General features: G+C 37.3%; 2 protein-coding genes across 3 annotated transcripts; both read left to right on the top strand.

Moving 5' to 3' along the window:
• On the top strand, window positions 7929-10300 carry LOC18790364 (cytochrome P450 CYP749A22). 2 transcript variants are annotated; one of them, XR_002270187.1, is made up of 6 exons: window positions 7929-8261; window positions 8351-8577; window positions 8669-8901; window positions 9076-9454; window positions 9573-10071; window positions 10213-10300. XR_002270187.1 is itself a non-coding variant. In XM_007226398.2 (5 exons), exons 1-5 carry the CDS (start codon window positions 7973-7975, stop codon window positions 9999-10001), a joined length of 1557 nt encoding a protein of 518 aa, XP_007226460.1. In that variant the 5' UTR covers window positions 7929-7972; the 3' UTR covers window positions 10002-10161. The 2 variants fall into 2 exon arrangements, 1 of the variants encoding a protein (XP_007226460.1); XM_007226398.2 differs by lacking the exon at window positions 10213-10300 and having other exon boundaries at window positions 9573-10161.
• On the top strand, window positions 11794-14093 carry LOC18792808 (cytochrome P450 CYP749A22). The gene is made up of 5 exons (XM_007222923.2): window positions 11794-12154; window positions 12255-12481; window positions 12617-12849; window positions 12939-13317; window positions 13404-14093. Exons 1-5 carry the CDS (start codon window positions 11872-11874, stop codon window positions 13830-13832), a joined length of 1551 nt encoding a protein of 516 aa, XP_007222985.1. The 5' UTR covers window positions 11794-11871; the 3' UTR covers window positions 13833-14093.

Here is a 17586-nt window from a genome sequence, read left to right on the forward strand (position 1 = left end):
ATCTTTATGTTTACAAGAAGCTAATACAAATGGAGTGACCACCATATTTGACAAAGATCCTACATCTTGGATTTCAGTAAAATCAGATACTCGGATACACTACATATACAGAAGAGATAGCTATACTGCCTAGCCACAAAAAAATGGGAGAAATCTGGCAGACTAAAAGATCGTAGATTGACTGCAAAACAGAAAACTTCCATCTCTGTCTTCGTACGAATCAAAATTATCAACCCGTGTCCATATAAACGTGTTCCTTTTTTTAAAAAAAAAAAAAAATTTTAAACCCTGGTCCAAAACGACATCGTTTTGGCCAGGCTTTGTTATAAACAAAAAAAACGCGTGCTGTGCAGCACCCAAGCCATTTGCACATTTCATCGACCACCTTGTGTGCGTCTCTAGTCTAAGCAGAGGTGCAACTCCAGCATTTCTTATGGAGTTTTCCGGCAAGCGGAGGTGTAGGTACACCTCCTTGCACCTGCAAAGATCCGCCACTACATAAGAAAATGCAAGCAACTTTTTTTCTAACCTTCGTTTTTGAATTTTCTTTCTTTCTCTTGATAACATGTGTATGTTATCAATTCTTTGTCACATAAAAGAATGTCATTAATTACATTAGCGTTTATACAAATTTTTGGCTCTCTTTGGAGTATACATTTCTCCCCTCATTTTCACTCTTAATTCTCAAGTAAAATTAAAAAGAAATAAAAACAAAAATTAAATGAAAATCAAACTAGCCAGCAACAATTTCCAACTCTCACAGCCACGCATCTTACCCAACTTGACGGCAACCCTCCCTCCTCACCGCCAGTAACGTCGATTACCCATGCTCCAAACTAATCTAATTCCACCAACTCAACATAATCTTTTTAAAATAAGAAAACTTGCATATTGAAGACCTCATCAAGATGATAAATGGAAAATTAAAGGATGATAATTTTTATTGGGATATTTGGGGTTTTGATTTGGAATGAATTGAAGGTGTGATGTCAGATGAGATATGGGTCTGCTGCTCATGGATTGAAGGCCCGCCTTCTCTCATCTCATGGTTCACCATGCCGCCAAGTCGCAAGGGAAGTTGATGATCACATGTTGAGAGAGAGAGAGAGAGAGAGAGAGAGAGAGAGAGAGAGAGAGTTGACATTTGGCTGGCGGTGAGGAAAGGGAGGTTGCCATCGGGTAGGGGCTGGTGGGTGGATGGGAGGGGTTGGGTCTGCTTGCTGGGTTGTTTGTTTTTCATTTTATTTTTTGTTTTTGTTTTTAATTTGGACTTAACAATGTCAAGTGTCAATACTAGGGGTGAAAATTGGATTGGAAAATTCGATTCCGACCAATTCCGTTTAAAAATTTTCAAAAAAAATCGAATTCCGATACATCAAATATCTGAAAGTGCCAAAATCTGAAATTTCCAATAAAATTTGGATTGAAATTAGAATTTATCTGTAAATTCCAAAATTTCAATCCTAAAATTTCCAAAGTTATCCAAACCCATTCCAATCCAATTTTTTCGGTAAAATTCCAAAATTATAATAATATTGTATGATTTATAATTTTAATTGCATTATTTTTAGTTTATAAGTTCTATATATGTTTCATTTCTTACTTGTTATATTTAAGTACCCACATACAAATATTCATATATATATATAAAATATGGGAGTATATATTACTTTAAGATGATGTATGCGTCTATATAAAACACACATACATGTATACATAAGAAATATACACATGCCTATATAAACTAAAGATTTATTATAAATACATATATGTGCGTACGTATAGGAGTATATATTACTTAAAATGATGTATTTTTTGCTAATATAAGTTGTTTTGAATATAACAAATTTTTATATATATGGTTATTATATCCAAACATACTATATAACCAAAATGCATATGTGTGTTTATTACTTATGAATCATGATATGAGTATATAACTTTAAGACTACATATTTTTGACAAATATGCTTGTTCGAATATACCAAAAATGAATATGTGTGCTTGTTATATCCAAAGATAGGAAGTATAATTTGTATTCTATGTATGTGTGTATTTTTTGTACTTTTAAACTATCTTCATTTAAACATTCAATTATATAAAATCAATTTTATACATGAAACACCACATATAAAATAAGTATATTTAATGGGGCTTGACAATTGCAGTTTTTCAATTGTCTAGAGCAAGACTTAACACTTTTTTAAGAATGAACAAATATACATATCAAAAACTATTTTTCCATTAATTTTCCATTAACAAATACCACGTGAAGTACTTTCATTTTGCTTTGGATGTATGTGTGTATCTTTTTTGTTACAATGTATGTGTATACATAAAACATTTCCCAAGTTATATTTATATAAACCAAGATTAAACATACATTTAATTATATAAGAAGTAAAAAATAAAAATAGTATATCTCTCTCTCTCTCTCTCTCTCTCTCTCTCTCTTTTTGTCTTTTTCCTTCTTATTCTTCCTCTCTGTCTGTCTCACTCTCTCCCTCTGTCATTTTTTTCCCCTTCTTCGTCTTCCTCTTCTTTCTCTCCGTCAGTCTGTCTCTCCCTCTTTCCTTCTTCTTCTCTCCATCTCTCTCTTACGCTGGTGGTGATGGTGGTCTGATTGGGTTGTGGTGGTTTGATTGGATATAGGTGGTATTGATGTTAGGGTCAATTGAGTGTTGCCATCCGTGATGCTGTGGCTTTTGGAGTTTTTTCATGAGTGGTGGCAGTCCCATATCGACTGCAAACATAACTTCAGCTCTTTCATGCTCTATAAATATCTTCACATCAGCAACATTTCATGAAGACATAAGGCTAGCCTGATATTGTACGCGGGCCTGAATGTCAAAATCAGTTTGGGTTTTTTTTTTTAATTTCGCTAATTTGGGCTTTTAACAAAATGTCCAGTTGAGATGTTTGCTAAATGCGTAGTTGAGCATAAAAATCATTAACACTAATGTTATCCGAATTTTTTTCGATTTTTCCGACATATCCGAATTTTGAATTCTGAATATTTTAGGAACACTGGTTTCTGATCCGTTTTAGCCGATTTACACCCATAGTCAATACATTTAAGGCTAAGAGCATTCACAATAGGAGGGTGTATAAGGGGATGTATGTTAAATATACACCTTTTGTCGCCAGAATCGTCTCCAATTGGAAGATGTAAATGGTTGTAAAAATACACCCCCACCATGGAGATGTAAAATTAAATGCACATTTGCATCTTTTTTTACATCCTTTGCAGGCCGAACCCACAAGAGAAAAAGGGGAAGAGAAGGATTTGAATTCAAAATGGAAGGCCTAGATTTCATGCAATTTGCATTGCAGTTCCACGGGCTCAGATTTCTACATAGATATTTTTATGTTAGCTTGTAGGTAAAATCATATGTTCTCCAAATTTAAATTTTTTTAGGTCCATTTATTTGGAAAAATAAAATAAATCTAACACGCACAAAATTAATTTTAAAAAGTTAAAACATACAAAAAAAAAACACAAAAAAGAATTATCACAAACAAATCGCATATGCATATTTGAATTTACATTGTTTTCCATTGGAGCAAAAAACGTATTTACACCCCCTGGAGGTGTAAAGGGGATGTAAAAGTGGCTGCTCTAAGGGTAAACTTTGAAAACAAAAGATAAGTTGCCTCATACATTAATTCTCAGATTGGGTGAAATAATATTTTCATTGATATTTTAATGTACAACAATAGGAAGAATATATATACAGAGCATAGGAAACTATTCTAGGAATATAATTATGAGCCTATAATCTTGTAGAATCAAATAGTTGACTTAGACTAATTAGGAATGTACAGCTCATTTGACACTCCCCTTTAAGTTGGAGCATGTATGTCGTCAATGCTTAACTTGCTAAGTGAGTTGTGAAATACTTTGCATGTGACTGCTTTGGTGAAGATATCTGCAAGTTGATCTTCGGATTTAGCAAATGGTACCTCAATGATCTTTGCCTCGAGTTTCTCCTTGATGAAATATATGTCAATTTCAACATGCTTGGTTCTATCATGTTGCATTGGATTATGTGCTATGTCTATTGCGGTTTTGTTGTCATAATTGAGTTGCATGACATGTTTGGGTTTGAACCTCAATTCTCCCAACAAATTCCTTATCCAGAGTAGCTCACATACTCCATGTGCCATACCTCGATATTCTGCTTCAGTACTTGATATTGACACCTCTTTCTATTTTTTACTTCGCCAAGAGACTAGATTGCCTCTCACAAAGGTAAAGTATCAAGAAGTAAATCATTTGTCATTTAACAAAACTCGCCCAGTCTGCATTAGTGCGACCCTCAACATCTCGATGGCTATGTTGTGAGAATATAAATTCTCTTCCAGGAGCTGACTTCAAGTATCTCAGAATTCAGTTTACAGCATCCATATAGGCTTCACTTGGTGCATGCATAAACTAACTCACCATACTTATGACATATGTTATATCAGGTATAGTGTGTCCTAGATAGATTAATTTACCCATAAGGCATTGATATCTTTCTTTGTTGGTGGGTACCTGATTAGGATATTCACCAAGCTGTTGATTCAACTCTATTGGAGTATCCGCTGGTTTACTGGCTAACATTCCAGTGTCAGTCAAAATGTCAAGGATATATTTCCGTTGTGATAAAAATATTTCTTGTTCTGAACGAGCCACTTCAATGCCTAAGAAATACTTCAGAGCACCAAGATCTTTCATTTCAAACTCACTTGCCAAGTGGCGTTGTAATGCTGTCTTTTCCTCTAGGTCATTCCTGGTAATTACCATGTCATCAACATATACAATAAGAGCAGTGACTTTACCTTTCTTATGTTTCAAAAAAAGAGTAGATATGAGTTACTTTGCTTGTATCTGAAATTCTTTATTGATTTGCTGAACCTTCCAAACCATGCTCTGAGTGATTGCTTCAATCCATAAAGAGACTTTCTCAGTTTACACACCATGTTGCCCATATTGGACCCCATCTTGCATCCTGGAAGGGAATCCATATAGACTTCTTATTCTAGGTCACTATGTAGGAATTATTTTTTAGCATTTAACTTGTATAATGGCCAGTCCAGGTTTGCTGCTAAAGAAAGAAGTACCCAAATTGTGTTGATTTTGGCTACAGGGGCAAAGGTCTTCCTATAGTCAATCCCATAAGTATGAGTGTAACCCTTCGCCACTAGTGTATCATTCAATGATGTCATCTGCCTTGAACTTTACCATATGTATCCATCTACAGCCTATTGTTATCTTCCCTTTAGGAATGATAGTCATCTCCCAAGTCGAATTCTTCTGGAGGGTTTCTATTTAATCATTCATTGCTTGAATCCACTTGGGATCTTTCAGATCTTCATGCACATTACTTGGAATAGATACAGTAGATAATTGACATACAGATGACGCACATGATGGAGGCAGCCTATGTAAAGACACATGATTAGCAATAGGGTATTAACTTTTACTTTAGGATTAGGGGCATATTATTTTCTAGGGACCCTTCTAGTTGTATGGGGGGTGGTGGGTTTAACTGATAACCTGTGTTTCCTGTATGACTCGACTCAGGTAAAGTGTTTGAGTTGGAGTTTGAATGTTCAGTTACTTGTGGAGAATCTTCAGGACCTGGTTGGATGAGTGGTGATGGTACTGTAGTAGGAGTTGTAGGGGGAAAGTATCTGAACCATTATCTGGAGTCTCCAGCCCTTGCGACTCTTGATCTTGTTGCACTACTGTAGTTGGCAGCTTGAACATTGGTTTTCTAAAATAATTTGTTGAATTTGGATGATTTGATTATGAGTATCTTATGTAAAAATATAGCTCTCCCCCTGCACAGGATGCTCAGAAACTTCTCATGACTAACATAACTCACTCTTGTGGAAAGTCACATATGTTGTAACGTACAATGTCTGAGTGTGAGGATGAAAACACTTATAGCCCTTTTGAGTGTCAACATACCCCACAAAGACACAATGTAGTGTGCACAGATCAAGCTTGCCACGCTGATGTGGATATACTCGAACATAAACAACACAACCAAAGAAATGTGGTTTGAGATTTGGTGTGGACGGTATGGCGAAGAGAGTGGTCAATGTCTGAAATGGAGTTTGATACTGAAGAGTGCTGGATGATGTTCTATTTATGAGGTAAGCAGCAGAACAAAGAGCCTTTTCCTAAAAATAATGGGGCATACGAGCCTCAAATAAAAGCGCATGAACAACTTCCAAAAGATGACGATTCTTACGCTCTGCGACACCTTTCTGTTGTAGTGTATAGACACATGTGGTTTGATGAACAATACTATGTTGGCTTAAAAAAATTATGTAAGTCATGGTTGACATACTCTCCTCCATTGTTAGACTGAATTGTTGTGATTTTCTTGTCAAACTGAGTAGCAATATATTGATGAAATTTCTTGAATTTTGCAATGACTTCACTTTTATGCTTTAGGAGAAAAACCCAGATCATCTGGGTGCAATCATCAATAAACGTCACAAGCCACTTAAAACCACTAATAGTGGGGACTCTGGATGGTCTCCGAACATCAGAGTGGACAATCATGAAAGGCATAGAACTTTTATTCAATCTTAATAGGTAAGAAATATGATGGATTTTCGCCAAAATGCAAGTTTCACAATGAAATTATGATTCAGCAAACTGGGAAAATAAATATAGAAATAAAAGTTTCAGATAACCAAACGAAGCATGCCCTAATTGTCTATGCCATAGTCACATTTTCTTCATCCTCATGGACTCGTCTCCTCGCACATGATGTGCATGACTTGATGCCATAGAGAATAATTATTCTCATCCAATTTGATTCCTATCGAAGTTGGAGGTGTCACTCTACAAAGTAACGATTTGTGTGGTAGTGTTGGAGCCTCTCGACACCAAGGATTGATTGGTGTTTGCTGATCCATCATCGTTGGCCATGATATTGGTTTGTAAGTGATGAGAAAAAAGACAAAAAAAAAAACAAACAAACGTTGGGCTGAGGGGAAAAGCAAAGAGAATGGTGGAAAGTGATTTGCAAAGGACGAGAATAAAACAAAAAAGTGATTTGACATTGAATTGGTTTGTGAGATGGAATATGGGCTGGTGCTGGGTTTTTATACTTGTTGAATGATGTGAACAATGATATGAATGTTTGGAGAGAAGGTTAGTGTTGGGTTTGTATGACGGTTGCTGCTGCGGAAGTGATTGTTAGGGTTAGGCCAAGCGACAGTCATGATCAACTGCTCTTATACCATCTTAGATTGGGTGAAATAATATTTCATTGATATTCTAATATACAACAATAGGCAGAATATATTACATACCCTAGGAAACTATTATAGGAATGCAATTATGAGCTTATAATCTTGGAGAATCAAATAATTGACTTAGACGAATTAGGAATGTACAATTCATTTGACATTAATTAGATTGTTTTAAGTGTAACAAAAGTGACACATGTCATTAGAAAAATAGAGATGGTTAGAAAGAAGATTGCTAGCATTACCCAACGAGAGATTACCTCTTCATGAAACATTAGAAACGAGCCCACGCAACCGGAGCTAAGCCCAAGTGACAGCCCACGCAAAGACGAAATCCTATAGTGCAACATCTCTTCATAAAACGGTACCATAGGAACTTGAACTGATAGCCATTTAGGAGCACATCAAATACCCGAGCTAATTCAACTAACATCCCATTAGTTTTTTTTAGCGGAGCTTTGCTCAATGATTTCCTGTTAAGTTGAAATTTTTTATAAACAGGGTGATAAAGAGAGTTTTGCGAATTTAATTTAATAATATATTAAGTAGGCCGTAATTTGAAGCGCACAATCAGAAGCCGACACGGGTAAGTTGTAAGTTGTAGGGTCCAAGTGGCCTTTTAATAATTCGTTTTAAGAACTCAGAGCAAGAATATACTTCCATAACTGTAGACTCTTTAAATCCCCACAGGTTCAGAGAAAGACAATACCAAAAGATGACTTCTTTGGGAGGCCTAGTAATCATTGTTTCAAGCTTTCTGTGTCTGCTCCTTGTCTTAGTTCTCATCAAGATCCTTTACAAGCTATGGTTAGCTCCGGCTCGCTTGCAGAAGCTGATGGCCTTGCAGGGCATCAAAGGCCCTCCTTACAGACTTATCCATGGCAACACCAAGGACATCTCCAACATGATCAAGGAAGCCATGAGCAAGCCTAAGAGTTTGAGTTCGTCCCACGACATACTTTCTGTAGTTCAACCTCACGTTCACTCATGGACCAAGATATATGGTAACAAACAAAACGGTCTTAATTACTTAAACTATTGTTTTGAAATCTGAGTTCCAAGTTAAATTTTGGTCATATTTATTTATCAACAGGGAAGAACTATCTTCAGTGGCATGGTTCTGAGGCTCAATTGGTCATCACGGAGCCTGAGTTATGCAAAGAGATACTGAATAACAAAGACAAAGCTTATCCCAAAAGAGTGCCCGAAAGCTTTGTGAAGAAGCTCTTAGGAGATGGACTTGTGACAACAGCAGAAGGTGAAAAATGGGCAAAAATGCGAAGGCTCGCTACCCACGCCTTCCATGGAGAGAGCTTAAAAGTAAGTTTTTAGAGTTTCTGGTAATTCCTTAGAATCAATTAATTGAAGACTAAGTTTGCTAATTGACTGCATGATGGTGTTGTTTTGCTAGAGTATGATTCCAGCAATGGTAGCCAGTGCAGAGACAATGCTAGAGAGGTGGAAAAATTATGAAGGGAAAGAGATTGAGGTGTTTGAAGAGTTTAGGTTTTTCACTTCAGAAGTGATTTCTAGAACAGCATTTGGCAGCAGCTATATAGAAGGACAACACATTTTTGAGATGTTGATGAAATTAGGCTTCCTGTTAACCAAAAATTCTTTCACAATAAGGGTTCCTGGCATCAGGTAAACTTCCTTACAACTAAATCTGAATGTGGGGATAGCCATATAATCTCTTTTTTGTTTATATTTGCATTGATTGGCTGATTTATTGATCAACGAGGCTTGTTATGCAGAGAACCAATCTTCTCTATTATCTTTGTATTGTTCTCATGTGTGTTCTTTCATTCAATGTTGCAGTAAGCTTTTCAAAACTGGCGACGAGATCGAATCAGAGAAACTTGAAAAAGATGTACGTGCCTCCATATTAGAGATTGTCAGGAAAAGAGAAGAGAAGGTGATGACTGGAGGAGAAGACAGCTTTGGGAGTGACTTTCTTGGATTACTTGTGAAGGCTCATCATGATGCCAATGACAGCCAGAGGATTTCAGTGGATGATTTAATTGATGATTGCAAGACGTTTTACGTCGCTGGACAAGAAACTACTAATTCTTTGCTTGCTTGGACTGTCTTTCTTTTGGCACACCACACGGATTGGCAAGAGGAAACAAGAAAAGAGGTCATACAAATGTTTGGCAAACAAACTCCAAACCCTGATGGCATTGCCAAACTGAAAACAGTAAGAAAGTCAAGAACTCAATCATTAGCTTGTTCTAAGTGGCAGAAACATGTACTCAATTAAGATTCAAAACCTGATTTGTTTTTGTTTTTGTTTTTTTTGTTTCGTTTGGATGCAGATGAGTATGGTGATCAATGAGTGTCTAAGGTTATATTCCCCTGTTGGTACTCTGTTAAGGAAAGCTGAAAGGGAAGTTAAACTAGGAAAGCTGACTGTTCCTGCTAATGTTGAGTTGGTAATGTCATGCCTATCACTTCACCATGATCCTCTAATCTGGGGACAAGACGCGCAAATTTTCAAACCAGAGCGATTCGCAGAAGGGGTTGCTAAAGCGAGTAACAATAACGCAGGCGCTTTCCTACCCTTCGGAGTAGGACCTCGAACTTGTGTGGGATTGAACTTTGCGACCATTGAAGCAAAGATTGCGCTGTCGATGGTTCTACAACGCTACTCCTTCACCCTCTCCCCGGGCTATGTCCACTTGCCCTTTCAGCTAGTAACAAATCGCCCCCTCCGTGGAGTTCAAGTAATGCTACATTCACTTTGATAAGTATCCAGAACACAGACATCATGCAGTCATGAAGTGAGTTGATAAACTCGCTGTATTATTAGTCAATTATCATTTCAACTTTTCCTAGCTACTGTTGCCTCATGTTTGGCAGTATTATGAGTTGAAAATACAGTAATTTATTTCTTTTTGTTTGGTTTGGGAGAAAGAATCTTATTAGATCTTAAAGCATCCATCCAGAAAAAGGTAATATCTTAGAATATGCCAATATTATAGACGTCTGATGATGGACAATATAATATAATATAATATGAAAGTGATCATTTAACTGCTGCAATAGAAATACTTAAGAAACTGATCATGGGACATTTTCAGTTTCAGTGCATCATCCATAACAAATTAAGAAATGACAGAAACCTTAACCACAACATGTAATCGCAATTAATCCAAAACCGAAGATCATTCGGGTAACGTAATTTCATTAACATAAAATAGGGACAACAATTGATGAAGGAAGATTAACAAAAAGCAAGGATATAGAACACTACTACTCTGTATTCATTAACATAATTATTATAATATCCCTTTCTCCAGGTTAAGTCGAGCATTTTCCAACACAAGAGAAGATCATTTGATAATAGAATAGAATGCCGTTTTTAGAGAGAGTGTCAAATTGTTAAGCATACGCTTTGTCGTTGGAACTGGATATGAGCCCATATGCTATCTTTTTAAACGCGAAGCCTAACATGAAGCCCAATTTGGCAATACAGGGATGGCCTTTAGGTCCATGTGTGTGACCATTGTGAATTTGTGATGTGAATTTTAAAAAATGAAGAAAAAAATACATGTCATTGTCTAGGAATTCAAATCCTCTTTTGCTTCTCTGTCTATACAGTTCAGTCTCCCATTTGGCATAGTCTAAATTGAACTCTATCTCTATGCGTGTGCGTCAGCGCCATTATTTATTTGATACTCAAGGAAGTTTAAGGTTTTACTTTATGTGTGTTGAACTTTTAAGCTTAATACGTAAACAACATAAATTAGGTTATTTATTTGATATTCGAGGAAGCTTAAGGTTCCACTTTACGTGTGGCGAACTTTCAAACTTAATATGTAAATAACACAAATTAAGTGACGTGAGAGCACATTTGACCGTTTGGCCCAACATTTTCATAGGGTTCATCTTTATTTGTATCATGTGATGCCTAGGTCATAATATGTTTCACAAAGGAGCCGCTTTTTCTGGTCTTTGGAAATTCACAAAAGCCACTTATTACAATCTTATCCATCCAAGACAGCTAATCACAGAAAGTGGTGGACATAATTTGCCATGCCTGCCAGTGCCAGCTGCTAGTAAGAAACAGATGATTATGAACTGTCTTATCTCTCTCTATCTATATATAGAAAGTTGTAAAGATGAGAGGTTGTTCACTGCTACTTTCCAAAGCAGAATTTCCATAGGGAAGCTATAGTCTCTCTGTTAAGCTGAGAAAAGTCATGAAAGAGAACGACGTGTGGTGATAAAGAGAAAGTTTTGCAAGATTAGTAATAAGGTAATGTCATTGGTGACGAAGCCGGGAGATAATTCCAACATGAAGTCACTAACCATGATGTATCAAAAGTCGACAAATGGCAGCTTAAGGTTTCAAGGAGAGTCACTTTACCATGATATTCATATTTGCCATCTGGATTTTAGTAAATAGCAGGACGGCTAAGTAACAATCAAAAGCTAACACAACCATGATTTAAAACTGGTTTTTTCTTTACTTTTGCTAAACAATCAGGAGCAAGAAAAGTTTTAAAAACTCAATCTTTTTTTTTTGGTCAAGACCTTTAAAAACTCAGTAGAGAAAAAGAAAGAGATAGAGATAGAGATAAGATAGGCAAAGAGAAAACAATACCAAAAAAAATGACTAGTTTGGGAGGCCTAATAGTCATTCTTTCTAGCTTTCTGTGTCTGCTCCTTGTCTTAGCTTTCATCAAGATCCTTCACAAACTATGGTGGACTCCGATTCGCATACAGAAGCTGATGGCTTTGCAGGGGATCAAAGGCCCTTCTTACAGATTCATCCATGGAAACACCAAAGAAATCTCCAACATGAAAAAGGAAGTCATGGGCAGGCCCCAACTTTTATCACACGACATACTTTCTGTAGTTCAACCTCACATTCACTCGTGGACCAAGATTTATGGTAACAAACAAAAACAAGCCATCTCAATTAGTTAACTATTGTTATTTAAATCTTAGTTCTAAACAAGATAAGTTTTGGTAATTTTTGCATGCAATTACAGGGAAGAATTATCTTCAATGGCATGGTTGTCGGGCTCAGTTGGTCATTACAGAACCTGAGTTGTGCAAAGAGATACTGAATAACAAAGACAGAGCTTATCAGAAAAGAGAGCCCACAAACATTGCAAAGAAGCTATTGGGAGATGGCCTTGTGGTGACAACCGAAGCTGAAAAATGGGCAAAACTGCGAAAGCTGGCCACCCATGCCTTCCATGGAGAGAGTTTAAAAGTAAGTTTTTTAAAGTTACTGATACTTTGTTGCAAAGAGTATTATAGTAATAGCTGTGTCAACTATCTAAACACGAAAATAATAAATTGAAGGGAAAAGTCTGCTAATAGCATGTTGGTATTATTGTTTTACTAGAGCATGATTCCAGAAATGGTAGCTAGTGCCGAATCGATGCTAGAAAGGTGGACAGTTTATGAAGGAAAAGAGATTGAGGTGTATGAAGAGTTTAGATTGTTCACATCGGAAGTGATTTCCAGAACAGCATTTGGCAGCAGCTATGTAGAGGGACAAGACATTTTTGAGATATTGATGAAGTTAGGCTTCCTAATATTTAAAAATTTTCTCAAAGTCAGGGTTCCTGGAATCAGGTAACTTTTAATACTCCAATTGAAGAGAAGAAAATTATTTTGGAGAGTTACTTATGTTCTCATTTTTAGTCTTTCATTTAATGTTGCAGCAAGTTTTTCAAAACCAGCGATGAGATTGAATCAGAAAAACTTGAGAAAGGAATTCATGCCTCCATAATAGAGATGGTTAAGAAAAGAGAAAAGAAGACAATGGGTGGAGAAAAGGACAGCTTTGGGAGTGATTTTCTCGGATTACTTTTGAAGGCTAATCATGAAGCCAATGAGAACCAGAGGATTTCGGTGCAGGAGATAATTGATGAGTGCAAGACGTTTTACTTTGCCGGACAAGAAACCACTAATACTTTGCTTGCTTGGACTGTCTTTCTTCTGGCACTCCATACGGATTGGCAAGAGGAAGCAAGAAAGGAGGTGCTACAATTATTTGGCAAACAAACTCCAAATCTTGATGGCATTGGCAAACTGAAAACAGTAAGAAACTTGTCTAGGTGGTAGAAACATGTTCTCAATAAAGTTTGAGATCCTGATTCGGTTATCTATTTTTCATTTTGATGCAGATGAGTATGATCATCAATGAGGCTCTAAGGTTATACCCCCCTGCTGTTTCGGTTATAAGGAACGTCGAAAGGGAAGTAAGACTAGGAAAGCTGATTGTTCCTAGTAATCTTGATGTGGTTGTCTCAATCGTAGCAGTTCACCATGATCCTCAAATTTGGGGACAAGACGTGCAACTTTTCAAACCAGAGAGATTCTCAGAAGGAGTTGCTAAAGCAACTAACAACAACATAGGCGCATTCTTACCCTTTTCAATGGGACCTCGAACTTGCGTGGGCTTGAACTTTGCGATCACTGAAGCAAAGATTGCTCTGTCAATGATTCTACAACGCTATGCCTTCACCCTTTCCCCGGGTTATGTCCACTTGCCCTTACATTATCTTACAGTTCGGCCACAACATGGAGTTCAGGTAATGCTGCATTCACTTTGAAGTTGTACTGCCCAAGTAGACATAAGTCCATGTTGTGCCTTGCACTTTGAGACAAGACGAGCTTATTTGTCAACTGTCCCTTCAATTCTAATTAAGAAGAAAAGGATGTTATTGAAGTCAATGCATTTCCCAACAACAATTGTACAATAAACAAAGCTTGAACTTCATGGAAGCATGAATTTGATTGAAAAGGATGGTTTCTCAAGACATTGAAATTTAATGAGAATAATTGATAGCTGTGATAGCCTATGTTAACCTTCTTATTGACTGTTGCATCAGCTTTTGTTAACCTTCTTATCACACAGTCAGGATTCCTGGCATCAGGTAACTTTCTTTTAACTAAATCTCAACTTGGGAATCACATGGATACCCATTTTTATATGTGTTCATTCCACTTGAAGAGAAGAAGTATCCATCTAACTTGGGCGGGTCTGACCCAAAAAAATAGCCATTTTGGAATCTCCAAGGTCAGGGACGAGATTTTGGGGTGGCGAGCACTGCTATGAGAGAGAGAGAGAGAGAGAGAGATGAGGATGAGAGGAGGAGAGGTCGCGGGTTATTTATATGTTGATGGAAAAAACAAAAGGAGAGATGGGCTTTCAATCGGGCCTGGGCTTAAAACTCTAATAAAACCAAATGCCCTATTTTGATGGGGATTAGACCTTAGAAAATACAACATTAAATGGATTTTGTATTATGAAATCACTAAAGCAATCACTAATAAATAACAAAAAACAAATAAATATTATACTATTTGTTTAATAAATATGTATTATGGTTGTATTTTATAATTTATATATCGTTTTATTATGCATAATTTTGGTATAAATTAAGAGTAGTGATTTTCCCACTCAAATTTTATCTACTTACACTCTTTTTTAATAATTTATAAAATTAAATAATAAATAAATAAAAGAAATAGGCCTTGATTACTCCCCTAGTGCTAGGTTTTTTTCTTCATATACAAGTTGGTGTGTTTTCAGATAAGGTCAAAATTGACAGTAGTATTTTATTATACCACCCAATTTATTATTACAGTAAAGTAGCGTTTGGTAGTGCTTAAATTTTAAAAAAAGCGACTTTAATAAAAATTTTGCAACATTATGGCGTTTGGTAAACATCAAGAAGAAGCTTTAAAAAAAAACATTACATATATTATATGGGGTTTGGTAAAATTTCATGTGATTCAGTAAACAGAATATAAACTCCATCATTGCTAACTTTTCGTTTTGATATTCTATACAAAATTGCGTAAGTCTAAGTAGAATTTATCAATTCCATTCCATCTGAAATTTAGGTTTTAGCAACAAAAAACTTTCACTTTTGAAAAAAGCCAAAGTTTTTTTTAAAAAGACAGAAAAACTTATCAATTTTCAAAACAAAAACATGCAAATGTAAAGAATTCCTTAGGAAATCAAAAAATAAATACGGACAATTTTGTCCATTTTGATTTCTTTCAAAAAATTTCTCTTTCCTTTTGCCTTTTCCAAAGCCTCTCTAAAAAAAAATTGCAGCTGTTTTTTTGAAAGCAGCAATAACCCAGCTCTTAAAAGCTGCTTTAAAAAAAATTTAACAGGTGGTTTTAATGAAATTTTGACTTTTCCATAATGCCCTCACTTATTTTTCAAATAGACAGTCCTTATCCCTCCAATACACATCGAACGACGCAGACTCCTCTTCCTCCTCTGTTCTGCAAACTCCTCTTCTTCTTCATTCTGTTCATTCGCAACCCTCGCTCTTTCTGTTCGTTCTAACTCACATCCCTTTTTCTATTCGTCGTCTGCAACAAACCCCACCCAAGCGCCAACCACAACCACAACCTCAACCTCCGACCATGGGCTGTAGATGACGACGATTACAGACGAGAACCGATGGCAGACGACCACCGACGGCAGACAACGAGACTCCACAACATGGACTATAGACGACGATGACGACTGTGCAAGGAGGACGACTTCTCTGGGCAGAGGGAGAAAAATAGAACAAGGAGAAGAAGGAGTAGAGTAGAGAATTTTTGAAAAAAAAAATGTGATGAGAGAGGAGAAGAAGAAGCAGGCGGTAGGAAGAAAGAGAAGAAGATGATGAAAAAGGAGGAGCGGCAGAAAGAGATGCAGAGATCTGGAAAGAAAAAAGGGGTTCCCCAAAAAAAAAAGAAAAAGGAGATGCAGAGAGAGACGAAAAAGTTTGACCCAAAAAAAGTGTGAATTAAAAAAAAGAGAAAAATTATGTAGCGTAAAGTTGTTGTTAAAAAAAAAAAAAAAAGAGTAGAAAAAGAACTAAGAAAACAACAAATAATTTCATCATGATTCATGTTTTTTTTTTTTGGTCATTGTACACACCGAAAACACTTTTGATAAAAAATTACCAAACATTTTGATTACTGTTGTAAATTATAAGGTGGAGCCCACATGTTGGAAGGCTTTGCCTACAAAAGGGTTCACACCCTTCCTTTGTAAATACACAGATGAGAAGAGAAAACATTCAATGAAAGTTCAGTTTCTATACTTTCTCTCTATCCCAATTCTCTCTACAATTTCCTCTAGATTTATAACACGTTATCAGCACGAATTCGCTTTCAAATATACCAACTGAAATCTCTGATGAAACCCAGATTCTTTCCCCTACGTTCCTCCCTCTCTTGCCATTTCTTCAGCTTTCCTTGTATGTCTCCGTGTTAGAGAGACAGAGGGAGATAATAGAAAATTGAAGCAGAGCAATAAGCCACCAAGTCTCTGTCTTCCATCAACTATTGGCAGCTGAGACCAAATCTCTCTCTCTCTCTCTCTCTCTCTCTCTCTCTCTCGTTTCAGAGAACAGAAACAAGACCAAGACACAAAACACACACAGAGAGCCAGCCATGGACTCAGACGAAGGTAAGCTGTTCATAGGAGGGCTGGCCTGGGACACCACAGAGGACAAGCTCACCGACTACTTCAACCAGTACGGTGACGTCACCCAAACCGTCATCATGCGCGACAAGACCACTGGCCGGCCCAGGGGCTTCGGCTTCGTTGTCTTCTCTGATCCCTCCGTGCTCGATAGGGTCCTCAACGATAAGCACACCATTAATGGCCAAGGACGTTGAAGTTGCAGAGAGAGAGAGTTCAATGTTCTGCTTCATTCCATGGCTCTTAACCTCTGTTGAATGGATGTCTTGGTGGGCCCCGCCTTCTTCATCGGGGATGGCCGCGGCCGTCTCTTCGTGAAGCAGAACGTGGAGGCGCTGCCGAGGTCCGAAGAGGCTTCCTCGGACAGCTCGTCCTTGATCGGGGCTCCCGACGACAGCGAAGAAGACGATTCCAAAGGAGATGATGGCGACGGCGACGAGGAGGAGGTGCAGAGCAAGTTTAACGGAGCTGGCCCCTGTTTCCCATAGCACCTTGGCGCCGAGGAAGTCGTCTTCGATGGTCTGGTTTCGGTCGAGCTTTGAGGAGGAGGACCCAAGTGAACTGCTCGGCGTTTTTTTTTGCCTCGAACTCAACCCGGTGACTCAGAGAGAGAGATGGTAACAGCTCAACACGTCTTTGATTTTGTGCATGCCTCAAATGGGTTTTCGTGGATCAGTCCAATGTATGGAGGACTGGTATTTCGTGGTCCATCTTCTTCGTTTTAGCCATTGGCGTGCCGCTTGTCTCACACTTTCTCCTCTCCTGCTCCGACTGCGATGAAAATCACAGCAGGCCTTACCATATAGTTTCTCAGTTATCACTTTCTTTATTCTCAGTGCTCAACAAAAGGAACATCACGTGAGCTA

This window comes from Prunus persica, chromosome G1 (assembly GCF_000346465.2).
Source record: "Prunus persica cultivar Lovell chromosome G1, Prunus_persica_NCBIv2, whole genome shotgun sequence".
NCBI lineage: Eukaryota > Viridiplantae > Streptophyta > Magnoliopsida > Rosales > Rosaceae > Prunus > Prunus persica.

Excerpts from the sequence above, each read along its gene's own strand:
- LOC18790364 (XM_007226398.2), top strand. The coding sequence starts at position 7,973 with ATGACTTCTTTGGGAGGCCTAGTAATCATTGTTTCAAGCTTTCTGTGT. Across the intron at positions 8,902-9,075 it reads ATAAGGGTTCCTGGCATCAG|TAAGCTTTTCAAAACTGGCG; the intron begins GTAAACTTCCTT and ends TCAATGTTGCAG. Across the intron at positions 9,455-9,572 it reads GCATTGCCAAACTGAAAACA|ATGAGTATGGTGATCAATGA; the intron begins GTAAGAAAGTCA and ends GTTTGGATGCAG.
- LOC18792808 (XM_007222923.2), top strand. The coding sequence starts at position 11,872 with ATGACTAGTTTGGGAGGCCTAATAGTCATTCTTTCTAGCTTTCTGTGT. Across the intron at positions 12,155-12,254 it reads CTCGTGGACCAAGATTTATG|GGAAGAATTATCTTCAATGG; the intron begins GTAACAAACAAA and ends ATGCAATTACAG. Across the intron at positions 13,318-13,403 it reads GCATTGGCAAACTGAAAACA|ATGAGTATGATCATCAATGA; the intron begins GTAAGAAACTTG and ends ATTTTGATGCAG.